Source organism: Entelurus aequoreus, linkage group LG08 (assembly GCF_033978785.1).
Source record: "Entelurus aequoreus isolate RoL-2023_Sb linkage group LG08, RoL_Eaeq_v1.1, whole genome shotgun sequence".
In the NCBI taxonomy this organism is placed as follows: Eukaryota; Metazoa; Chordata; class Actinopteri; order Syngnathiformes; family Syngnathidae; genus Entelurus; species Entelurus aequoreus.
In genome coordinates this window covers 75268306-75290805 of record NC_084738.1, presented here as the reverse complement: position 1 = coordinate 75290805, position 22500 = coordinate 75268306, and the positions used below count along the sequence as shown (strand labels likewise).

General features: G+C 36.6%; 2 protein-coding genes across 6 annotated transcripts in view; both read right to left on the bottom strand.

Annotated features, from left to right (window-relative positions):
* LOC133655229 (protein tweety homolog 2-like) overlaps positions 1–16871 on the bottom strand; it is a 113935-nt gene extending 97064 nt beyond the window's left edge. For all 5 annotated transcript variants that reach the window (XR_009826977.1, XM_062055197.1, XM_062055199.1 and 2 more), the window contains exon 1: positions 16343–16871. Coding sequence is in view for 4 of the 5 variants with exons in the window: in XM_062055197.1 (XP_061911181.1) it covers positions 16343–16471 (129 nt within the window). In the remaining variant the exon portion in view is untranslated. The remainder of the gene's footprint in view (positions 1–16342) is intronic.
* A 659-nt stretch (positions 16872–17530) lies between these two features.
* The window catches only part of LOC133655228 (large ribosomal subunit protein eL38), a 5122-nt gene continuing 152 nt past the window's right edge, over positions 17531–22500 (bottom strand). Inside the window, exons 2-5 of the mRNA XM_062055196.1 lie at positions 22370–22396; positions 19231–19291; positions 18920–19042; positions 17531–17599 (exon numbers count right to left, since the gene is read on the bottom strand). Of these exons, the coding sequence (XP_061911180.1) occupies positions 17574–17599; positions 18920–19042; positions 19231–19291; positions 22370–22372 (213 nt within the window). The 5' untranslated portion in view covers positions 22373–22396 and the 3' untranslated portion in view covers positions 17531–17573. The remainder of the gene's footprint in view (positions 17600–18919; positions 19043–19230; positions 19292–22369; positions 22397–22500) is intronic.

The following is a 22500-nucleotide window of genomic DNA, read 5'->3' as shown; positions in this document are numbered from 1 at the left end:
TCGTGTAGGACCGCTTGTACCGCTACATTTCCACCATGTGAAGAAAAATGCTCTGTTGTTGGTTGTTTTGAAGTAAAAGGTGCTTTACTTTTACCACTATCTACCTATATTTACCAACTACTACCTATGTTTACTACTTACTACCTATATTTACTACAACCTACCCATATTTTCTACCTACTACCTATATTTACTACTTACTACCCATATTTACAACTTACTACCTATGTTTACTACTTACTACTTATATTTTCTATTTACTACCTATATTTAGTACTTACTAACCATTTTACTACTTACTGCCTATATTTACTACATACTACCTATATTTAGTACTTACTACCTATATATAGTACTTACTAACCATTTTACTACTTACTACCTATATTTAATAGAACCTACCCATATTTTCTACCTACTACCTATATTTACTACTTACTACCCATATTTTACTACTTACTACCTATATTTACTACTTACTACCTATATGTATTACTTACTACCCATATTTAGTATGTACTACCCATATTTACTACCTACTACCTATATTTGCTACTTACTACCCATATTTACTACTTACTACCTATATTTACAACTTACTACCTATATTTACTACTTGATACCTATGTTTGCTATTTACTATCTATATTTACTACTTATATTTACTACTTACTGCCTATATTTACTGTTTACTGCCCATATTTACTAATTACTACCCATTTTACTACCTATATCTACTACTTACTACCCATATTTACTTCCTACTGCCTAAATGTTCTGCTTACTACCTATATGTACTACTTACTACCCATTTTACTACTTACTACCTGTTTATTACTTACTACCTATGTTTACTACTAACTACCCATATTTACTCCTTACTACTACCCATGTCCATTACTTACTACCTATTTATAATACATACTACCCATATTTACTACTTATATTGACTACTTATATTTACAACTTACTATCTATGTTTACTACTCACTACCTGTGTTTGCTACTAACTACTTATGTTCACTACTTACCTGATATATTTAGTACTTACAACCTACAGCATGTTTACTACCTATGTTTACTACCTACTACCTATCTTTGCTTCTTTATATTTACTGCTTACTACCTATATTTGTTACTTATATATCTAGGTTTCCAAGAAACTACTTTTAATCTATATATTCCATTCAATTACAGCTTCCGCCATCCTGGTCACACCCGTTGTGTCCTTGGGCAAGACATGTCACCCTTGCTCCTGATGGGTCGTGGTTCGCACCCGTCATCAGTGTGGGAATGTGACGTATCATGTCAATCGCTTTGGGTATCGTTCCAGGTATAGTAAAGCGCTATATAAATACAGACCACTTACCATAACCCAAACTCTAACCAATCAACTGAATCCTAATGTTAGAATTGTGTAGCAAATATACATTTAAAGACACTCTATACCAGGGGTGTCCAAACTTTTTGACTGGGGGGGCGGAGGTGTATATAATTAATTATTTTTATAATTTTTTATTAAGAATATTACGTCCGTGACGACCTCCTTAAAGTTTTGTAATCAATCAGAAATATCAAGCAGCTAAAATCTGCCAAACATGGATAAGTGTGGAGAGAGAGTTTTGCATTTTTCCCACCATTCATTGTAATGGATTTAAATGGGTGTAGTTTGTTATGTTGATTGGACATTTTTTTATAATATCCACCATGTTCATTGAGCAGGTTGTGTTAAGTATGACAATGTTTGTGGAATTTGTGTGCTGGTTGAACATTTTTTTTTGGACCATGACTAGGGAAGGTTGTTTGGATTGGGTCATATAAGGGCCGATAAATGCGTTAAAATGTAATATCGGAAATTATCGGTATCGTTTTTTTTATTATCTGTATCGTTTTTTGTTTTTTTTAAAAAAAAATTATTAAATCAACATAAAAAACACAAGATACACTTACAATTAGTGCACCAACCCAAAAAACCTCCCTCCCCCCATTTTTTTCTGTTATCAATATTCTGGTTCCTACATTATATATCATCCATCCATCCATTTTCTACCGCTTATTCCCTTCGGGGTCGCGGGGGGCGCTGGAGCCCATCTCAGCTACAGTCGGGCGGAAGGCGGGGTACATTATATATCAATATATATCAATACAGTCTGCAAGGGATACAGTCCGTAAGCACACATGATTGTGCGTGCTGCTGGTCCACTAATAGTACTAACCTTTAACAGTTAATTTTACTCATTTTCATTAATTACTAGTTTCTATGTAACTGTTTTTATATTGTTTTACTTTCTTTTTTATTCAATAATTTTTTTTAAATTTAGTTATCTTATTTTATTATTTTTTTTAAAAAGTACCTTATCTTCACCATACATGGTTGTCCAAATTAGGCATAATAATGTGTTAATTCCACGACTGCATATATCGGTTTGTATCGGTATCGGTTGATATCGGTATCGGTAATTAAAGTATTGGACAATATCGGAATATCGGATAACGGCAAAAAGCCATTATCGGACATCCCTAATATATTGTGTAGTAGCCATATAAAAACATAAAAGTTTTCTTTGACAAAAGCACATAAAACAAACAAAATAATTGTTCCAGCATAAAATCGACAGATATGTGAAGTTGATCTAGTAACTTAAGTGTTGAAAGTAAAAGAAAAACCTAATAAAAATGTATCACTTTATGAGTGGGGCACCTTTTGGATCCCAAATATATTTAGTGATTTTTTATTTATCTTTTCACTGTGATTACTCAAAAATATGAAATAATTAAAATCAACGGTGTCCTGCATTATTGATCTTTTAGAGCTCTAATTACTAAACACTGCATATTTCAGTTTTACTATAAAAAAAACTAAGTTGTTTTTGACAGAAAAGCCATAAAAAAATGTTTTTAATTTGTATTACTTTATATCAACTTGAAGCTGATATAGAGATTTACTGTGAGCGTTAAATAATTAGAAAAAAAATAATAATCTGACTTATTCTTAACATTTTAATGACTGAGACCCTTTGTGGTCCCCGGGACCCCTAAAGGTAAAATGAATAAAAAATCCATATATTTTGTTATGGTTTGAAAATGAAAAATATCAAAATGGCCCCCACATGCTTTAATGTTTCCGTGTGCGGCCCTCAGTGGAAAAAGTTTGGACCACGACTGTTAGGGATGATACTCGAAACCGGTTTTCCCGGTTGTTTGATAAGAAAAGAACAGAGTCCTCGGACTCGAATCCCTTTTTGAGAAACGGTACCCATTATCGAGACCACTATAGTAAAGGAAAAGAGTTGATTCTTTATTCGAATCCCTGGAATCCCGTCCCGACCAGAAATGCTCCGTGGGACATCACAAGAATTGACGTCACGTAGCTCAGTCATTAGGCGCAGATAGCGAAAGCAGGAAAAACAATGGACGGGAAAAAGCGCTCCAAGGTGTAATAAAGTTCAAAACCAAAGCTATAATCCATCGAATAACTTTACTGAGAGATTTGAGCAGGGTAAAACACATGACGAACACTTTTACGACCAACCGGAAACATAGCAACCAGGCTAGCAACGCACCTCCTTTACGGCAGCTGTCACAACGTTCTTAAAGCAACCGCAGCACATACATATATATACAACATATCTCCCTTTTTTAACTTTTGTTTTTCTTTCCTTGTAAACAAAACAAAATCACACTGTAGATGTGTTGTCTGTCTAATTATAAATAATGCAGACGAGGCGTGTTGGCTGAGTTCTTGACGTTTACTTTCACAGCGTGGCAACATGCAACACTTTTCGGGGCTACCGCGCATGCTCGTAACTCCCGTTGCATGCTGGGTAGTGTAGTTGTTATATTCTCTAGCTCATAACATTTTTCCCCCTTTAAAGAAATAATGTTAACTCAATAAAGTGTATTTCTTTTTTTAGCTTTAACTTTTCATTTTTTAGCATTGTAACCACATCTGCAAACAACTTTTCTCTTCATAGAATTTTCTTTCAATAAAGAAATAAAGTGCAAAAATGTCAAAGCATCATAACAAACAGTTATGTCAAATAGCAGCAGAATTGCACTTTTTGGAGAGCTGTATTATTTCCAGTTTAGTGCCCAAGGGACTGATTTTATTTAACACTATATTATTATTTATACACCTATAGTGATCACAGAGACAGGTTGTTTTTGTGTTACTGTATATATTTGTTTCTCTGAAAAATCCCACTTAATATACTTTGATTGATTGATTGATTGAGACTTTTATTAGTAGGTTGCACAGTGAAGTACATATTCCGTACAATTGACCACTAAATGGTAACACCCGAATAAGTTTTTCAACTTGTTTAAGTCGGGGTCCACTTAAATTGATTCATGATACAGATGTATACTATCATATATACTATCATCATAATACAGTCATCACACAAGATAATCACATTGAATTATTTACATTATTTACAATCAGGGGTGTGGAGGGGGGGGGGATATGGACATCAAGTAGTGGACATAGAGAGAGAGAGAGATCAGAAGGCATAAGAAAAAGAAAAAGTATCTGCATTTGATTGTTTACATTTGATTATTAGCAATCTGGGGAGGGTGTTAGTTTAGGGTTGTAGCTGCCTGGAGGTGAACTTTTATTGCGGTTTTGAAGGAGGATAGAGATGCCCTTTCTTTTATACCTGTTGGGTAACAACAGTCAATATTTATTTATTTTATTTTATTTTTTTAGGTGGGTAACAGTCAATATTTATTTATTTATTTATTAGATTTTATTTTTTTATTATATAATAAAAGTGAGCTTTTGTTAAACCAAATATTGTGTGTTTTTTCCCATATACAACAACCTATCTGGACTCGATAAGAGAATCGATAAGGAATCGGTTCGATAAGAGGATTCGATAATAGGCTCGAACTCGATAATTCCTTATCAAACATCATCCCTAACGACTGTACACATTGGCCCCCCCCAGACACATTTTTTTCTCTCAATGTGGCCCCCCGAGTCAAAATATTTGCACAGCTCTGGTCTAACCCCAGACGCCCAAGTAGGATTTGTACTTCCGCGGGTGTGAAATTAGGCCGCAAACACTGTAACACCAGCTTTAGCGCAGAGGGCGTTAACATACGGAGGAAGCGATGATAGCCTTTTTGCAAAAACATCCCGGCGGGGCTTTGAACGCATCGTTTACACTCCCTGGAGAGACATGATGAAAGCCAAATAGACGTCGTAATGTTGTTTTTTTTAACCACGCCACTGTCTAACGAGCGTCGTTCGCAGCGGTTGCGAGTTTGCTTCGGGAAAAAGCCATATTCGCGCCAACACACGGTCTGCTCATCGTGCCGGCGAGTAAATCCACGAGTGCAAAGTCGTTTACTGGCCCAGAGTGCACAGCTGTAGGAGGGGAAGACGCACATTCCTAAGCAGACTCAGTGCCGGGCTGTCAGGCTCGGGCCGATGATGCCCATTAAAATCAATACTTCCCACATAAGCAGTGATTATAATTAATACCAAAGCGTGGAAAGGCGTTCCATCTGCTCCACTAAGCCAGGCCTTAGTGTGGAGTAACAGCAGATAAAGTGGCGCTAAATGCATGAAAAACACAGAGTTTCTTCAACGCCACCAAGCATGTCGAGGCAGTCACAAACACGCCAAAAAGGGGAATTCCATCTTTCTTTTCACATCGCTGCTATATTTTTTTTTTAAAGGGGAAATTCCAGCTATTTTAATAAGGAAGCTTTGGCAGCAAGAGGCCTGCCCTTTTAGGCAACATTCTTAATCTATGTCCACAAGACACTTTTTAAAGACTATTTCTGGCGACCAAACTCGCCAACCCTCGCCGGTTTCCCAGGAGAGTCCCGAGTTTCTCCCGGGGGTCACCGTTCTCACGGGTTTCTCACGATTTCCACTCCGGACAATAATGCTGCTACACCGTCCTTCACCGGGCGCCGTTTCCGGCCGGACAATAATAACGGTTACACCTCGAGGTCAAGCGCGGCAATCAGAAGAGAAGAAGAAGAAGAAGAGATACCATGTGAGTGGTGAGTAAAAAGAGGAAATGCGCGTTCTCTGTCTATATTTGTTGTTGTATAGGCTATGTTTTAATTTCCTTTTTGTTTTTTTTGTTTTGTTAGTATGTGTTTTATTTATTGAACTATCACCACTATTTGCTTATTTTGGACAGCTTTTTATTTTGTTACTTTAGTGTACTTTGTTACTGAGGACTGTTATTTTGTCTGTCAAATAAATAAACACTGTGAAATTCAACTATTTCATTTTTATTTTGTTGAGTGTGTATAATATATATATGTATGTGTATATGTACTGTATATATGTATTTCTCTATATATGTATATATACTGTATATATATAAAGTGCCAATTATTGTCACTCATACTAAGTGCGGTGAAATTATCCTCTGCATTAGTAGCACAACAAAAATGTATTCTTATTCATCCTGATTGTAAATTGATTTATAATTTTGAAAAATCAAATTTTCAACATATATATATATATGTACATATATATATATATATATATATATATATATATATATATATATATATATATACGTAAATATATATATATATGTAAATATATATATACATATATATATATGTAAATATATGTATATATATATATGTAAATATATGTATATGTATATATATATGTAAATATATGTATATATATATGTATATTTTTATATGTGTATATATATATATATATGTGTGTGTGTGTGTGTGTGTGTATATATATACATATGAATAATTTTATAACTACACATTTTTAAAAATAGATTTTTAGGCCATTTTCATATAAGCAGAAGGAGCTTTTCTAACCTGTAGCCTGTTTTAAATCCATTTTGAATCGAATTGTCACCCCGATGAATCGGAATCGCATCCAATTGTTAGGTGCCCAAGGAGTCACACCCCTAAGCTAAGGCCTGTCACAATGGATGTGCTGCCGGCCGCAAAATGGCTGCGCTCGTACACTGAGACGAGAGTCGTACACCAAAGGCATATTTTTATTCGGTCTCTGGCTCGTAAATTGAAGAGTTCGTACACCGAGGAGTTCGTAAACCGAGGTTTTTTACTGTATTAGCATGGGGTTGACAAAAATGTGAATAACACATGCGGACTTAGGATACTAACCATGAATTTATTAACGTGGACCCCGACTTAAACAAGTTGAAAAACTTATTCGGGTGTTACCATTTAGTGGTCAATTGTACTGAATATGTACTGTACTGTGCAATCTACTAATAAAAGTTTCAATCAATCAATCAACGTTCTCATGGTCCAGGCCTCCGAAACGCTCACCCCACTAAACCCCACTCTCATCCGGGTCACTGCACCGCTTTAACCCGCCTGTTCATACCCTGCTTTTTCGGTTCCGCCGGGATTCGGATCTGGGTTGTTCGAGCATTCTAGCTCCCGAGCTAAAAAAAAACGGTCTTTCAACCCCGATCACTGCTCTTGATGTCGAGGTTTTTACTGTATTAGAATGGGGTTGACAAAAATGTGAATAACACATGCGGACTTAGGATACTAACGTTCTCATGGTCCAGGCCTCCGAAACGCTCACCCCACTAAATCTCACTCTCATCCGAGTCACGGCACCACTTTAACCCGCCTGTTCAGTCCCTGCTTTTTCGGTTCCGCCGGGATTCGGATCTGGGTTGTTCGAGCATTCTAGCTCCCGAGCTAAAAAAAAAGGGGCTTTCAACCCCGATCACTGCTCTTGAGGTCGAGGTTTTTACTGTATTAGAATGGGGTTGACAAAAATGTGAATAGGATACTAACGTTCTCATAGTCCAGGCCTCCGAAACGCTCACCCCACTAAATCTCACTCTCATCCGAGTCACGGCACCGCTTTAACCCGCCTGTTCAGTCCCTGCTTTTTCGGTTCCGCCGGGATTCGGATCTGGGTTGTTCGAGCATGCTGGCTCCAGAGCTAAAAAAAACCCCAGCCTTCAACCCGATCACTGCTCTTGAGGTCGCCAGCGAGTGAGGTATACCAACAATCTCATGGACCAGCCACACATTATTTTTCTACTTGCCTGTAAAAGGTTGTTGGCCACAGTTTGACCCAGGGGACGGGTTGTTTTTATTACCATTTCTTCCTACCATGGGTATTTGTCTGGGATATCTGCAGTTTTCTTGTGTGTCCAGTAGGACCTCACCAGTGCGGAGAAGATAAACCTTCCACTACTAATGCACTCTAACTGGCGTCGTTACAAGGCAACCTCCCCCCCCAACCCCCAGTCTCCACCATCATCAGTCCCACTCCTTGTCACCCTTTGTGACGCTCCACTCCACGCCTCGGGGGAACCGAAGGGTCTTTCCGGCACAGTGCGCTCGACTGGGCCCGGGCCGCGCTCCCAGCTGGGATGCCATTAAGTCCCAGTAAACGAGACACGCTCGAGTAATGGAGGTGCGGGAGGGGGGTGGTAGTAGGAAGTGGAAGGAAGTAGGAGCTTCAACGACAACATCCTTTAAATCTTCAAACGTTGTGCTATATGTACAGCTCTTTGCTAGGAGACTATCTTTCTGGAATAAAAAAAGAAAGAAACCTCTCCTCCCGGGACCACAAAACCCAAACCCAGCCCTCGGGAGATCCTAACAAAAGGACAAACCCAACCCCCCCGCCACATCCCTCGTATCCAAGGAAGAGCAGACTTCTTTATTCTTGATTTTGCCGCCGGGAGTTGAAGAGGGTGCGCCTTGTTTTTCTCCTCGTTGCCTCCTTAAACCATAACAACAGATAGCTTGCATGCAAACAAGTTAGCATTTAGCATCATAGAATCATTACCTGGTTCACAGAAACTGTATCAAAATAGGTCGACACTCAAGCTCCACCGAAGCTCGGTTGTTAACAAAAGTGGGGAAAACAATGGGGGTCCGTCATGTTTGTTAGCGAGCTAGCAAGTCATGAAGGATGATGCGAGTGAAAATAAATGAATAAAAGGGCGTCTTCATTGAAATTCTCCGAAAGAGCTAAGTTATTTTCGTGTAACCCTGCTTGCTAACCAGTTAGTAAGATGAAATGTTACTTCCACCATGACTCAACTGTAGAAGAAAATGCGGAAAACAATGGAGAGCCGCCAAATTTGTTAGCTAGCTAGTACTTCCTGGTTCTTAGAAAATGATGTAAGGGAAAAATCAGGGAATAAAACTGTGTCTTTATCAAAATATTCCACAAATATTTCATGGTTTTTGCGTATTTGTTAGCTAGTTAGCGTCTTCTATGGTGGAAAATAATACAAGTAAAAATAAATGAATAAAACGACGTCTTAATTGAAATCCTCCGAAAAAGCCAAGTTGTTTTTGCGTAACCCTGCTTGCTAACCAGTTATTAAGATGAAAAGTTGCTTCCACCATGTACTGTAGAAGAAAATGCGGAAAACAATGTAGAGCCACCATATTTGTTAGCTAGCTAGTACTTCCTGGTTCTTTGTGGTTGACTTCATGGAAAAATCGGGGAATAAAATAGGCTGACCATACGTCCTCTTTTCCACGGACATGTCCTCTTTTGCGGGGGTGTCCGGGGTGTCCGGGCGGGGTTTCTTAAAAGCCTCAAATGTCCGGCATTTTGAATTAGGGTTGCGTGTATTTTCAATGTACGTCCAGGGTTAAGTTAAGAAGGGGTTACAAAAAAACAAACTGTGAAGGTGTGCGCACGCGACAACATTGGCGAGGGAGGGGCAGAGACACAGAGCGAGAGAGCTAGTGAGTGGAGAGAGACATGAAAACAAGAAATGCCGAAACGTAAATGCAACTTCACGGATGATTTGCGGGAAAAGTATTTGTGTTTTGGTCCTGGCCGTGACACATGGGAAGCAGAATGCACTGTGTGCAAAGCAGGAACGTGTATATCTGTGGCAAATAAAGATCTACAAGCCCATATGGACACTACAAAGCACAAAACAGCTGTGCAGGGTGAGAGCTCGTCTGCTGTTTTTTGTTTCAATTTAATTAACTTCTTTTGAGGCATTATTTATGTTTACATTATATACAAGAGGTTATTTTGAATATTTCTACCTCTGCACTTTTTTTTCTAAAACTGTGAATGTTACAGAATATAAGTGTGACTTATTTTGTTATACTGTCAAGCAGTGTTGGCGTTAACACACTTTTTGTGTCTTTTTAACGCATTGAAATCAGAAAGGACGCAGATTATTTATTTAAACATTTTTTTTTTTACCATTTGTGGCCCACAGCTAATGTTTTAAAAATACTATTAAAATTAACAAAAACACAACAAAAGTGAAATAAAAAAGTGTGTTTTTTTTTAAACTGGAAAAATTCCCGGTTTTCCCAAAATTCCAGGAATTTTGTAATACCTTTTTTTCAATTCAACGTGTTACTACTTCAACATTTCTCGACCGATTTGAAAAATTTCAACACCAACCATTTCAACTCATTCAAGGTTTTTTTAAAAAAAATTTTTTTTACCATTTTTGAAAAAATTCCCGCTTTTCCCGAAATTCCCATTTAAATCAATGGGACATTCCTTCAAAGTTCCACAATTCCCACATTTTTCATTTGATTCCTAACTGTTCCAACTTCAAAATATTCAGCCTGTTTGGGAATTGTGTGCTCGACTTCAACAATTCCTAAAAAAATTCCCGGATTTCCCATAATCCCTTTTTTGTTGTTGTCATTTTCCCCATTCAAAATGAATTGTCCGTTTTTCAAACTTCCACAATTCCCACATTCTTCAAACTATTCAAACCATTCCACCTTCAACGCATTGAACTCATCCTGGACATTCAAACTACCATTTTCCCACATTCTACAAATTTCCAGGAATTCCTGTTTTTTTTTAACCCTATTTCCAACCTTTTTCGTTTCACATTCAAAAAAATGAATTGGCCATTTATCAAACTGTCACCATTTCCACATGTTTTAACCCATTCAAAATATTCCACCTTCAACACATTCCACCACCCTGGTAATTCAAACTACCCTTTTTCCAAGTAAAAAAACAAATCCAGGATTTTCCAGAATTCCTGGTTTTCCAAAGCCCTATTTCCAACCTTTTTTCTGGCGACTACTCCTTCCACCATCAAAACATTCCTCTTAATTAGGACCAAAAAACAATTTTTTTTTAACTGGAAAATTTCCAGGTTTTCGCAAAATTCCAGGAATTCTGTAATACCTTTTTTTCAATTCAACGTGTTACTACTTCAACATTTCTCGACCGATTTGAAAAATTTCAACACCAACCATTTCAACTCATTCAAGGTTTTTTTTAAATTTATTTTTTTACCATTTTTGAAAAAATTCCCGCTTTTCCCGAAATTCCCATTTAAATCAATGGGACATTCCTTCAAAGTTCCACAATTCCCACATTTTTCATTTGATTCCTAACTGTTCCAACTTCAAAATATTCAGCCTGTTTGGGAATTGTGTGCTCGACTTCAACAATTCTAAAAAAATTCCCGGATTTCCCATAATCCCTTTGGTTTTTTTTTTGTCATTTTCCCCATTCAAAATGAATTGTCCGTTTTTCAAACTTCCACAATTCCCACATTCTTTAACCTATTCAAACCTTCAACACATGCAACTCATCCTGGACATTCAAACTACCATTTTCCCACATTCTACAAATTTCCAGGAATTCCTGGTATTTTAACCTTATTTCCAACCTTTTTTGTTTGACTACTCCTTTTCCTTTTTTCATCCCATTTCAACTGTTCCACCGTCAACACATTTTTCTTAGTCAGGACAAAAAAACAAGTTGGTTTAGGAATTTCCCGAAATTCCAGGTATTCCATAATACTATTTCTTAAATAAAAAACTGCTCATTCAGGACATTCATGCTCCTAATTAAAAAAAAAATCCTGCTTTTCCCCAAATTCCCAAATTTCCAGGAAGTTCCCATTGAAATGAATGGGACATGTTTCCAAATTGCACAACTCTCACATTTTTCATCAACACATTCCACTCATCCTAGACATTCAAAATAAAATTTTTCCACGTTTAACAAATTTCCAGGAATTCCTGTTTTTGTTTTTTTTAACCCTATTTCCAACCCTTTTTCGTTTGACTACTCCTTTTCCCTTTTTCATCACATTTCAACTGTTCCACCATCAGGACAAAGAAACCAAGTTGGTTTAAGAACTAGAAACATTCCAGGTTTTCCTGAAATTCCAGGAATTCCATAGTAGAATTTCTCAATTAAAAAACTGTTACTACTTCAACATTTCTTGACCGATTTAAACAATTCCAACATCCAACCAATCCAGCTCATTATCATTTAAAAAAATAAAAATCCCACGTTTCCCAAAATTCCCAAATTTCCAGGAAGTTCCCATTGAAATGAATGGGAAATTTTTCCAAGTTGCACATTTTTCAACCTATTCAAACCATTCCAACGTCAACACATTCCACTCATCCTGGACATTCAAGCTAACACTTTCCCAAGCACCAAACCAAATTCCCGGTTTTCCTGGAGATTCAAACTCTTCAACATTCAAACCATTTCTAACTATTCTTCCATTCGTACCACATTCTGTCAGCATTTTCAGTTCAACTTCAGAATTGGAGCGTTCACACGCAATTCCTCCAGGAATTGCCTCATCCAGTTAAGATATAAATTTACTTCTATCGTGGCTTAACTGTTAAAAAGTGAGAAAAACAAGCTAACGTTTGTTAGCTTGTTAGCAACTTTCCTGGTTCATGAAGGCTGATACGAGCGAAAATAAAAATGAATAAAACCCCGTCTTAATCGAGATATTTTCCCCAAAAATATGTTGTTTTTGCATAATAAGACACAACTTTACCGCTAGCAAAGCTCAACTATAAAAAAAAAAAAATGGTTAGCTAGCTAGCAAGCTACTTCCTCATTCAAAATTAGGAAAATAAATTTTTTTTGCTTTTGCGTAAACCGGCTAGCTTCCTGCCTGGTAAATAATACAATTATGTCACGATCGACAAGTCGGCACGTGAAGGATAGCGCCAGCTTTAACGGCCTAGCCGTGTTTTCCGACGCTCGTCAAACATTTATCGCCGTCTTCTACGGACACGCAAAGACAAAGTTCTAAAATCTAATTCCGTATTCTTAAGTCCCCACTTCGAGCCCTCGCAAACCGTTAAACGTGCGTGTTGTTAGCATTATTGCAACTCGAGCTAGGGAGATATTTTACCCTGATGGGACACAAGATTAGGTACAGCTGCCAAATATGGACGCAGGAAAGGGAAGTCAGATGAGGTCCAACCTGCTGACCTACACATGATGTCCTTTTCCCCCCAACACACACACACACACACACACACACACACACACACACACACACACACACACACACACACACACACACACACACACACACACACACACACACACACACACACACACACACACACACACACACACACACACACACACACACACACACACACATTCCATCCCATTCAAGGATTTTGGTGCACACAACAACTCCGCCAGCCAATCAGGAGTGCTCCAGTCGGTCATGTGACTCCTCCTCTTTAATGAAATGATGAGCCATTAGGTCAGCGCACACCGGAGTCGCAGTCGTGGAAACAAAACAATACGCTGACAAATGTCGGTCACATGCACGTTACAACACGTCGCACTGTATAAATGATATTGTACGTGTCGCCAATTACGGGCCTCGTTATCGGCCAATTAAGTCAGACATTGGTGGTATTATTCGGGCCATTTTAGAGACATTCCAGAGTAATAATACACATGCAGATAATATAAGAAGTATTTGTTTGACTTGTAACGTTAGGCAAGGATTACACACGGTGCTGTAGGTAAATGCAGTGATATTTGTTTAAAAGTGAAAAAAAAAAAATTATAATAATTTTAATAAATATTGATAAAATATATAAAATGTATAAATAAAATTATTTGAATTTTTTATTAATTGTTTTATTTTATTTTTAAGATGTTTTGTGTTTTTAACTACTCTTGTATCCTTTTAAACTCTGTTGCACTTTGAGATTGACAAATGTAAAGTGCTTTACAAATTAAATGTATTATTATTATTATTAATTTACACACAACTAGAAAATAAATGTAAATGCATTGTGTCACATGGTTCTGTATAGTATATTTAAAAAATGTTTTTTTAAAAGATTAATATATTAAAACATAATACAAAATACTAATATAAATAAACACATGCCATAATATTCAAATAAATAATATAATAGTTATACAATAAAATACACAAATAAATGTATTGATATATCTTGTGTCGCATAGTTCTAAGTGGTTTTCACAACGGAATCAAGTGTAAAAAAAAAGTTTTGTATACTTTTCAAAAATAAGAATGAAAAAAAAAAAATCTGAAAAATTATAATATTAATAAAATATATGAAATTGGAGTAACAGGCAAAAAAAATCGAATATATGCACAACTAAGTAAATATTATTATTTTTATATTGAATAAAAAGTGTTTTATTTATTTAAATAAAAATCCACAAATAAATGCAGATTTACCTTGCGTAACATAGTGGTTTTTATATTGAATAAAAAGTGTTGAATGTTTTTACCAGCTACTAAAATAAAACAAAAATAAAACATTAATTAATGATACATATTAAAAATAATATAATACAAATTAAATAAAAATCCACAAATAAATGCATGGATTTACCTTGCGTAACATAGTGGTTTTTATATTGAATAAAAAGTGTTGAATGTTTTGTACAAGCTACTAAAATAAAACAAAAATAAAACATTAATTAATGATACATATTAAAAATAATATAATAGAAATTAAATAAAAATCCACAAATAAATGCAGATTTACCTTGCGTAAAATAGTGGTTTTTATATTGAATAAAAAGTGTTGAATGTTTTGTACAAGCTACTAAAATAAAACAAAAATAAAACATTAATGATACATATTAAAAATAATATAATAGAAATTAAATAAAAATCCACAAATAAATGCATAGATTTACCTTGCGTAACACAGTGGTTTTTATATTGAATAAAAAGTGTTGAATGTTTTGTACAAGCTACTAAAATAAAACAAAAATAAAACATTAATTAATGATACATATTAAAAATAATATAATAGAAACTAAATAAAAATCCACAAATAAATGCATAGATTTACCTTGCGTAACATAGTGGTTTTTATATTGAATAAAAAGTGTTAAATGTTTTGTACAAGCTACTAAAATAAAACAAAAATAAAACATTAATTAATGATACATATTAAAAATAATATAATACAAATTAAATAAAAATCCACAAATAAATGCATAGATTTACCTTGCGTAACATGGTGGTTTTTATATTGAATAAAAAGTGTTGAATGTTTTGTACAAGCTACTAAAATAAAACATTAATTAATGATACATATTAAAAATAATATAATAGAAATTAAATAAAAATCCACAAATAAATGCAGATTTACCTTGCGGAACATAGTGGTTTTTATATTGAATAAAAAGTGTTGAATGTTTTGTACAAGCTACTAAAATAAAACATTAATTAATGATACACATTAAAAATAATATAATAGAAATTAAATAAAAATCCACAAATAAACGCAGATTTACCTTGCGTAACAGTGGTTTTTATGACGAATAAAATGTTATAAAAAAGTTTTATGTATATAGGAATAATTTTTTTATTTTTATATTTCTAACAAATAATAATAAAATATATAAAATTATAGTAAGAATAGAGAAAAATCTAATAAATATACATTAGAATAAAACAAATATATAAATGCATTGTCAGTTTTACGTGGTTTTTATATTAAATAAAGTGTTAAATGTTCTGTAGTCTATAAAAATAAAAATAAAACATTAATAAATATGCATTTAAAAAAAAATAGTAATGAAAAATAAATACAAAAACACATGCATATATTTTACTGTGTCAAATAGTTCAAAGTCGACTTGTCCAGAGTGTACACCGCCTTCCACCCGATTGTAGCTGAGATAGGCTGCAGCACCCCCCGTGACCCCAAGGGGAATGAGCGGTAGTAAAATGGATGGATGGATATAGCTGAAAGTGGGTCAAATGCAAAAAAAAAAATATACTAACATGCTTTTCATAAAAATAAGAAAATAGACATGTTTGTGTTTGAATGAAGTGAAGTTCTACTGTACTCTCAACTTTATGCATCAATAATAATGTTCCTCACTTATGCCAGCATGGCCACAGCATTAGGTACACCAAAAGCTTCTGCAATGGGACATACTAGCTATTAATTGATGATTATGATCAGTGATTGATTGGCATGGTGGAGGGGGCGGGGGGGGGGGGGGGGGACTGTTCCTACTGTTTTGGTCCCCTTGGTTCGAGTCCAAATATTAGGGACAGCCTACCTCCGGTGTACCTAATGTAGTGTCCTAATCGATACCGACCTGCTGGTAGTTCTCGTCCTCGGGCTGGAAGACGTTGTCCACGGGCTGGAACCGCAGGTTGACGTGGGGGAAATTGTGCAGCCAGTAAGTCCACCACGGCGCGATGTAATCCACGCGAGAAGAAGACATCCCTGCTCGGCGGCTTAAAAACAACCAAGAAGAAAAACTACCACAAAAAAAAAAGCAAAAGTTGAAATAAACGCAGCCTCCACGCGTTTTAAGGCCAAAGTTGCTCTCAGCGGTGCCGTCTCGCGTGAGACAAAGGCGGGGACGGGAACATGCTCGGTGCGGCGTGGGGGTGTACACGCACCGCCACTCCAAAAACACGCTGTGCGAGCACGCGAGGATGTCCCGATCCGGTTCGGTCCAGGAGTAATCTCGCGTGTGCGTGGACGCGCGTCTTGCTCCGGACCCACGGCGCGCGGCCACCACCGAGCGGGAGCGCGCGACGCCACCCAGTGGGGATGCGTGACCCTTGAGGGAGTGGGGGCGGGGTCGTGACGGACACAAGTGTCCACGAGGGGTGTCCACGTTGAGTGGGGGACTGAGCGAGCATTTTCATGTCATGTGGGTTTTGTCCCAGTTTGCTGCTTGAAGACAAGCAAGAGTAAAGTGCTGCTTTGCCGCCACCTGCTGGACAAACACGATGGCGCACTTCTAACATCTTAGTAATGGCATGTTTTAAATACAAGTCGCTAAAATATTTAATCATCAAGCTTTCTGTAAACATGCAAGCTTGAAATACTTACAGTACTGAATACTACATTTTATATTGGATCGAGCAGTTTATAAATGGTGATAAATTGCACAGTAACATTTAATAATAGTCCAGATTTCAAACAATTTCCCTTGTAGATCATTAAAGTTGTCACTGCTTTATTGTCACCTCATTATGTGAGTTTCCCTTTCCAAACATTTAAATACTGTATTTTTCGGACTATAAGTCTCAGTTTTTTTCATAGTTTGGCCGGGCTCCTGTGCGACTTATGTTTTTTTCCTTTTTTATTATGCATTTTCGGCAGGTGCGACTTATACTCCGAAAAATACGGTAATCAGAAGTTGGAAAGCAGCTTCACTATCATTAAGAACAAAACAATTTTATCTTTAAAACTTTAACAGCCTAAAGTGTTTCATCAAATAATCCGTGTGAGGTTCAACAAACTTGTAGATTTCAGTCAACACAACTGATTGCTTTTCCAATTTTTATTACAATTCTCTTTACATCACAAGTTTACTTCAGCTCCTTGACAGCCAGACCTGCAGAGACAAAAACATCACATTTACATCCACCACACCTTTTAACTCATCATTTTATATGACACTTGGAAATAATGTGCCAATAAAGTACTTTATCTTTTCTTAAATGTGTAATCCTCCTTTCCACTTTGACATAATAACATTTACTGCATGAAATTACATATCTTTAATCAGTTATCCAATATTGTAACATTTATTTTTCTAAACAATGTTTTTGTTTACATCCAAATACCTAAAATATCTGCTTGAGCTATGATTTCAAAGCAAGCTACCAATTAAATTGTACAGTGCAGCATTTTACTGTAACTCGAAACCACTCTAGTAGTTAGTTAACTCTAGTACTGTAAGTTAGGGTTTTTACAGTGAATTATTGTTAAGTGGAAAAACAGTCCCACATTTTAACCGTAAAAACTGGCAGCTCAGTTGCCAGAATTAAAAAGAAAAGTGTGGTACTGTTTTCCACTTATAATACATTGTAAAAGACAGTAAATGCACAGGCAAAATCCAACATTGTGTTACAAGCAGCACTTTAAGGACGACAATAACTGATGTGGACTTCAAATAAAAACAAGTTTGACAACCCTGAAAAACATTTTTTTTTTAAAAATAGGAACAAGTAGTGTAACTTTTAGCGTGACCATTATATAATACAATGATCTTTCTTTTACATGTTCATTGTTCAACATTCACTGTAATTAATGTCAAAAGACAAATTATTGTATACTTTTTAAAATAATTGCAATAAAGAAAAAAACTAAACATTTTCTATTGATAGACATTGAAATAAATAGAACAAGGAGCAAACAAAGTTGTAATTCTATTATAGTGAAGAGTGAAGAAAACATTTTTTTGTCCTAACATTTAATATTTTTTGTAATTATTTTTAAAAAAGGTCAATGTTAAAGGACAAGATGTATATCATTTTGTAAAATCATTGCAATAAATATAATTATAGACCTTGAAAAAAACCATAAGCAGCAAAAAGTTGTTTTCATTCTATTGTAAAATAAAAAAACAACAAGCAAACAGCAAATGGTGCATTGACTTTATATCATTAAATACAACTTGACAACTCAAAATTAGTGTAAGAACCATTAAGTACAATCAGTTCTTAAGAAAATGGAGCAAACCATCAGCGACAAAGAGGTGAGTAAATGTGTGTCAAGTTTTACCAGGAATTGATTAACTTAAACAAGTTGAAAAACGTATTGGGGTGTTACCATTTAGTGGTCAATTGTACGGAATATGTACTGTACTGTGCAATCTGCTAATAAAAGTTTCAATCAGTCAATCAAAGGTGCATATGCGAGCAGAACTCACCTGGAGGAAGTGACTGCTTGAGCTTCTCTGCCTTCTCCTTGTCAGTGATGACCAGGGTGTACAGGTACCTGCTGCAGCGCACCTTGAACTTCACGTTGTCCTTGTTCTTCTTGATCTTTACGGCTGCACACACACACACACACACACACACACACACACACACACGCACGCACACGCAAACACGCAAACACACACACACACGTCTTGTGTTCACATGTGTTCATGCTCACAGCAGCACAAGGAGTGCCACTAAGCTCCAAACAGGTCCTAGTAGTAACAAGACTTAATAGTCCAATTACAGGACTACTTACACTTGGCATCCTTCCTCCTGGCCGTCAGCAGGAAATCTTTGATTTCTTCAATCTTGCGAGGCTACAAACAAACAATCGCACATTACTACCTCAGCTTCAACACAAACCAGCTGTTAACAATACCACACTTAAAGGTGGAACTGGGCTTTCTGCGACAATAGGTTTCTATGATTTCCTCCAATAACGTATTGTATAACCCAGTGTTTTTCAACCTTTTTAGAACCAAGGGACATTTTTTGCGTTGAAAAAATGCGGAGGCACACCACCAGCAGAAATCATTAAAGAACAAAACTCAGTTGATAGTAAAAAGTCGTCATCGCAATTGTTGGATATGACTTAAAACCATAACCAAGCATGCATCAATATAGGTCTAGTGTTGTAGTTCTTGTCTTGCGCTCCTATTTTGGTGGCTTTTTCTTTTTTGGGGGTATTTTCCTGGAGCAGTTTTCATGTCTTCCTTTGAGGTAGTAAGTAAGAATAGTTTTAGTTATAGTGTAACACTTACAAACGTCGCTTGGAGTGATGAATGAAGAAACCTTTTTGGAGCAAAAACGCTATGGATGGCTAGAAGACTGAACACTTCTACTTCCGGAAGGACATTTAGTGAACAAACTTATACAAAAGATGGCACCATAGCACAACCTATAAATAACGCACATTTTCAGTGTCTTCGCTTGTTTTTTTTCTCTCACACTACTTGCTTTATGGCCGTCAACAAATAAAAATCCATAAATTAGCGGCGATGCTTTAAAAGCCGCAGGGTTCAAAGCGTGGTAAAAATGAGGTTGTGTGTATTAAAGACAGCGGACTAGTTAGGTTGCGTGTGTTAAAGGCAGCAGACTAGTTAGGTTGTGTGTGTTAAAGGCAGCAGACTAGTTAGGTTGTGTGTATTAAAGGCAGCAGACTAGTTAGGTTGTGTGTATTGTTGTGTATTAAAGGCAGCAGACTAGTTAGGTTGCGAGTATTAAAGGCAGCAGACTAGTTAGGTTGTGTGTATTGTGTATTAAAGGCTGCAGACTAGTTAGGTTGTGTGTATTAAAGGCAGGAGACAAGTTAGGTTGCGAGTATTAAAGGCAGCAGACTAGTTAGGTTGTGTGTATTAAGGGCAGCAGACTAGTTAGGTTGTGTGTATTAAAGGCAGCAGACTAGTTAGGTTGTGTGTATTGTTGTGTATTAAAGGCAGCAGACTAGTTAGGTTGCGAGTATTAAAGGCAGCAGACTAGTTAGGTTGTGTGTATTGTGTATTAAAGGCTGCAGACTAGTTAGGTTGTGTGTATTAAAGGCAGCAGACTAGTTAGGTTGTGTGTATTAAAGGCAGCAGACTAGTTAGGTTGTGTGTATTAAAGGCAGCAGACTAGTTAGGTTGTGTGCATTAAAGGCAGCAGACTAGTTAGGTTGTGTGTATTGTGTATTAAAGGCTGCAGACTAGTTAGGTTGTGTGTATTAAAGGCAGCAGACTAGTTAGGTTGTGTGTATTGTTGTGTATTAAAGGCAGCAGACTAGTTAGGTTGCGAGTATTAAAGGCAGCAGACTAGTTAGGTTGTGTGTATTGTTGTGTATTAAAGGCAGCAGACTAGTTAGGTTGCGAGTATTAAAGGCAGCAGACTAGTTAGGTTGTTTGTATTGTTGTGCATTAAAGGCAGCAGACTAGTTAGGTTGTGTGTATTGTTGTGCATTAAAGGCAGCAGACTCGTTAGGTTGTGTGTATTAAAGGCAGCAGACTAGTTAGGTTGTGTGTATTAAAGGCAACAGACTAAATAGGTTGTGTGTATTAAAGGCAACAGACTAGTTAGGTTGTGTGTATTAAAGGCAGCAGACTAGTTAGGTTTTGTGTATTAAAGGCAACAGACTAGTTAGGTTGCGTGTATTACAGGCAGCGGACTAGTTAGGTTGTGTGTATTGTTGTGTATTAAAGGCTGCAGACTAGTTAGGTTGTGTGTATTAAAGGCAGCAGACTAGTTCAATCAATGTTTATTTATATAGCCCTAAATCACAAGTGTCTCAAAGGGCTGTAGTTAGGTTGTTTGTATTGTTGTGCATTAAAGGCAGCAGACTAGTTAGGTTGTGTGTATTAAAGGCAGCAGACTAGTTAGGTTGTTTGTATTGTTGTGCATTAAACGCAGCAGACTAGTTAGGTTGTGTGTATTAAAGGCAGCAGACTAGTTAGGTTGTGTGTATTAAAGGCAGCAGACTAGTTAGGTTGTGTGAACTAAAGGCAACAGACTAGTTAGGTTGTGTGAACTAAAGGCAACAGACTAGTTAGGTTGTTTGTATTGTTGTGCATTAAAGGCAGCAGACTAGTTAGGTTGTTTGTATTGTTGTGCATTAAAGGCAGCAGACTAGTTAGGCTGTTTGTATTGTTGTGCATTAAAGGCAGCAGACTAGTTAGGTTGTGTTGTGTGTATTTCCCGCATCTACTTTGCTTTAGCAATCAAGAATATTTCAGTTGTTTTAATCCTTCCTTGTGTGGACATTGTTGATTGTCATGTCATGTTCGGATGCACTTTGTGCAGGATGTCATTGCTCCACAGTAAGTCTTTGCTGTTGTCCAGCATTCTACTTTTGTTGACTTTGTAGCCAGTTCAGTTTTAGTCTTGTTCTGCATAGCCTTCCCTAAGCTTCAATGCCTTTTCTTAGAGGCACTCACCTTTTGTTTATTTTTGATTCAAGCATTAGATGCCTTTTAACCTGCTTCCGACATTTCCAAAGCATTTAACTACCTACTGATATGGAAGAGTATTACAGGGTTACTCTGCCGAGCTCTAGACAGCACAGACACTCAACAATAACACATCATTTGCAGACTATAATTACTGGTTCGCAAAAAATATTAACCAAAATAGGTTAAACTAGATAATCTCCCACGGCACACCAGACTGTATCTCACGGCACACTAGTGTGCCGCGGCACAGTGGTTGAAAAACACTGGTATAACCCGTTTAAGTGATGTTATGTCGGTAAATACACGTTAGCAAGCCAACTTTAGCAGGTCACCGTGCTAATGCTAGCTCGGCTAACGTTAGCATTAAGCCTACAGTGTTCGTTAACACCGCTTTAAACTCAAAATGACGTTCGTTGTTGGCAAAACATCCAACAATTTAGCACGTTATATTCAGTATTAGGACCACATTGTTCTTACCATGATGCCGTGTCAGCGGACTGAACGCTGCGGAAGAGCACAGACTCAAGTTAGCGAGACGGTTAAAAACACTGCACACAAACGAATATGACAAATAGGTTGATCAACGTATGACTAAATAAGAGTGTTAA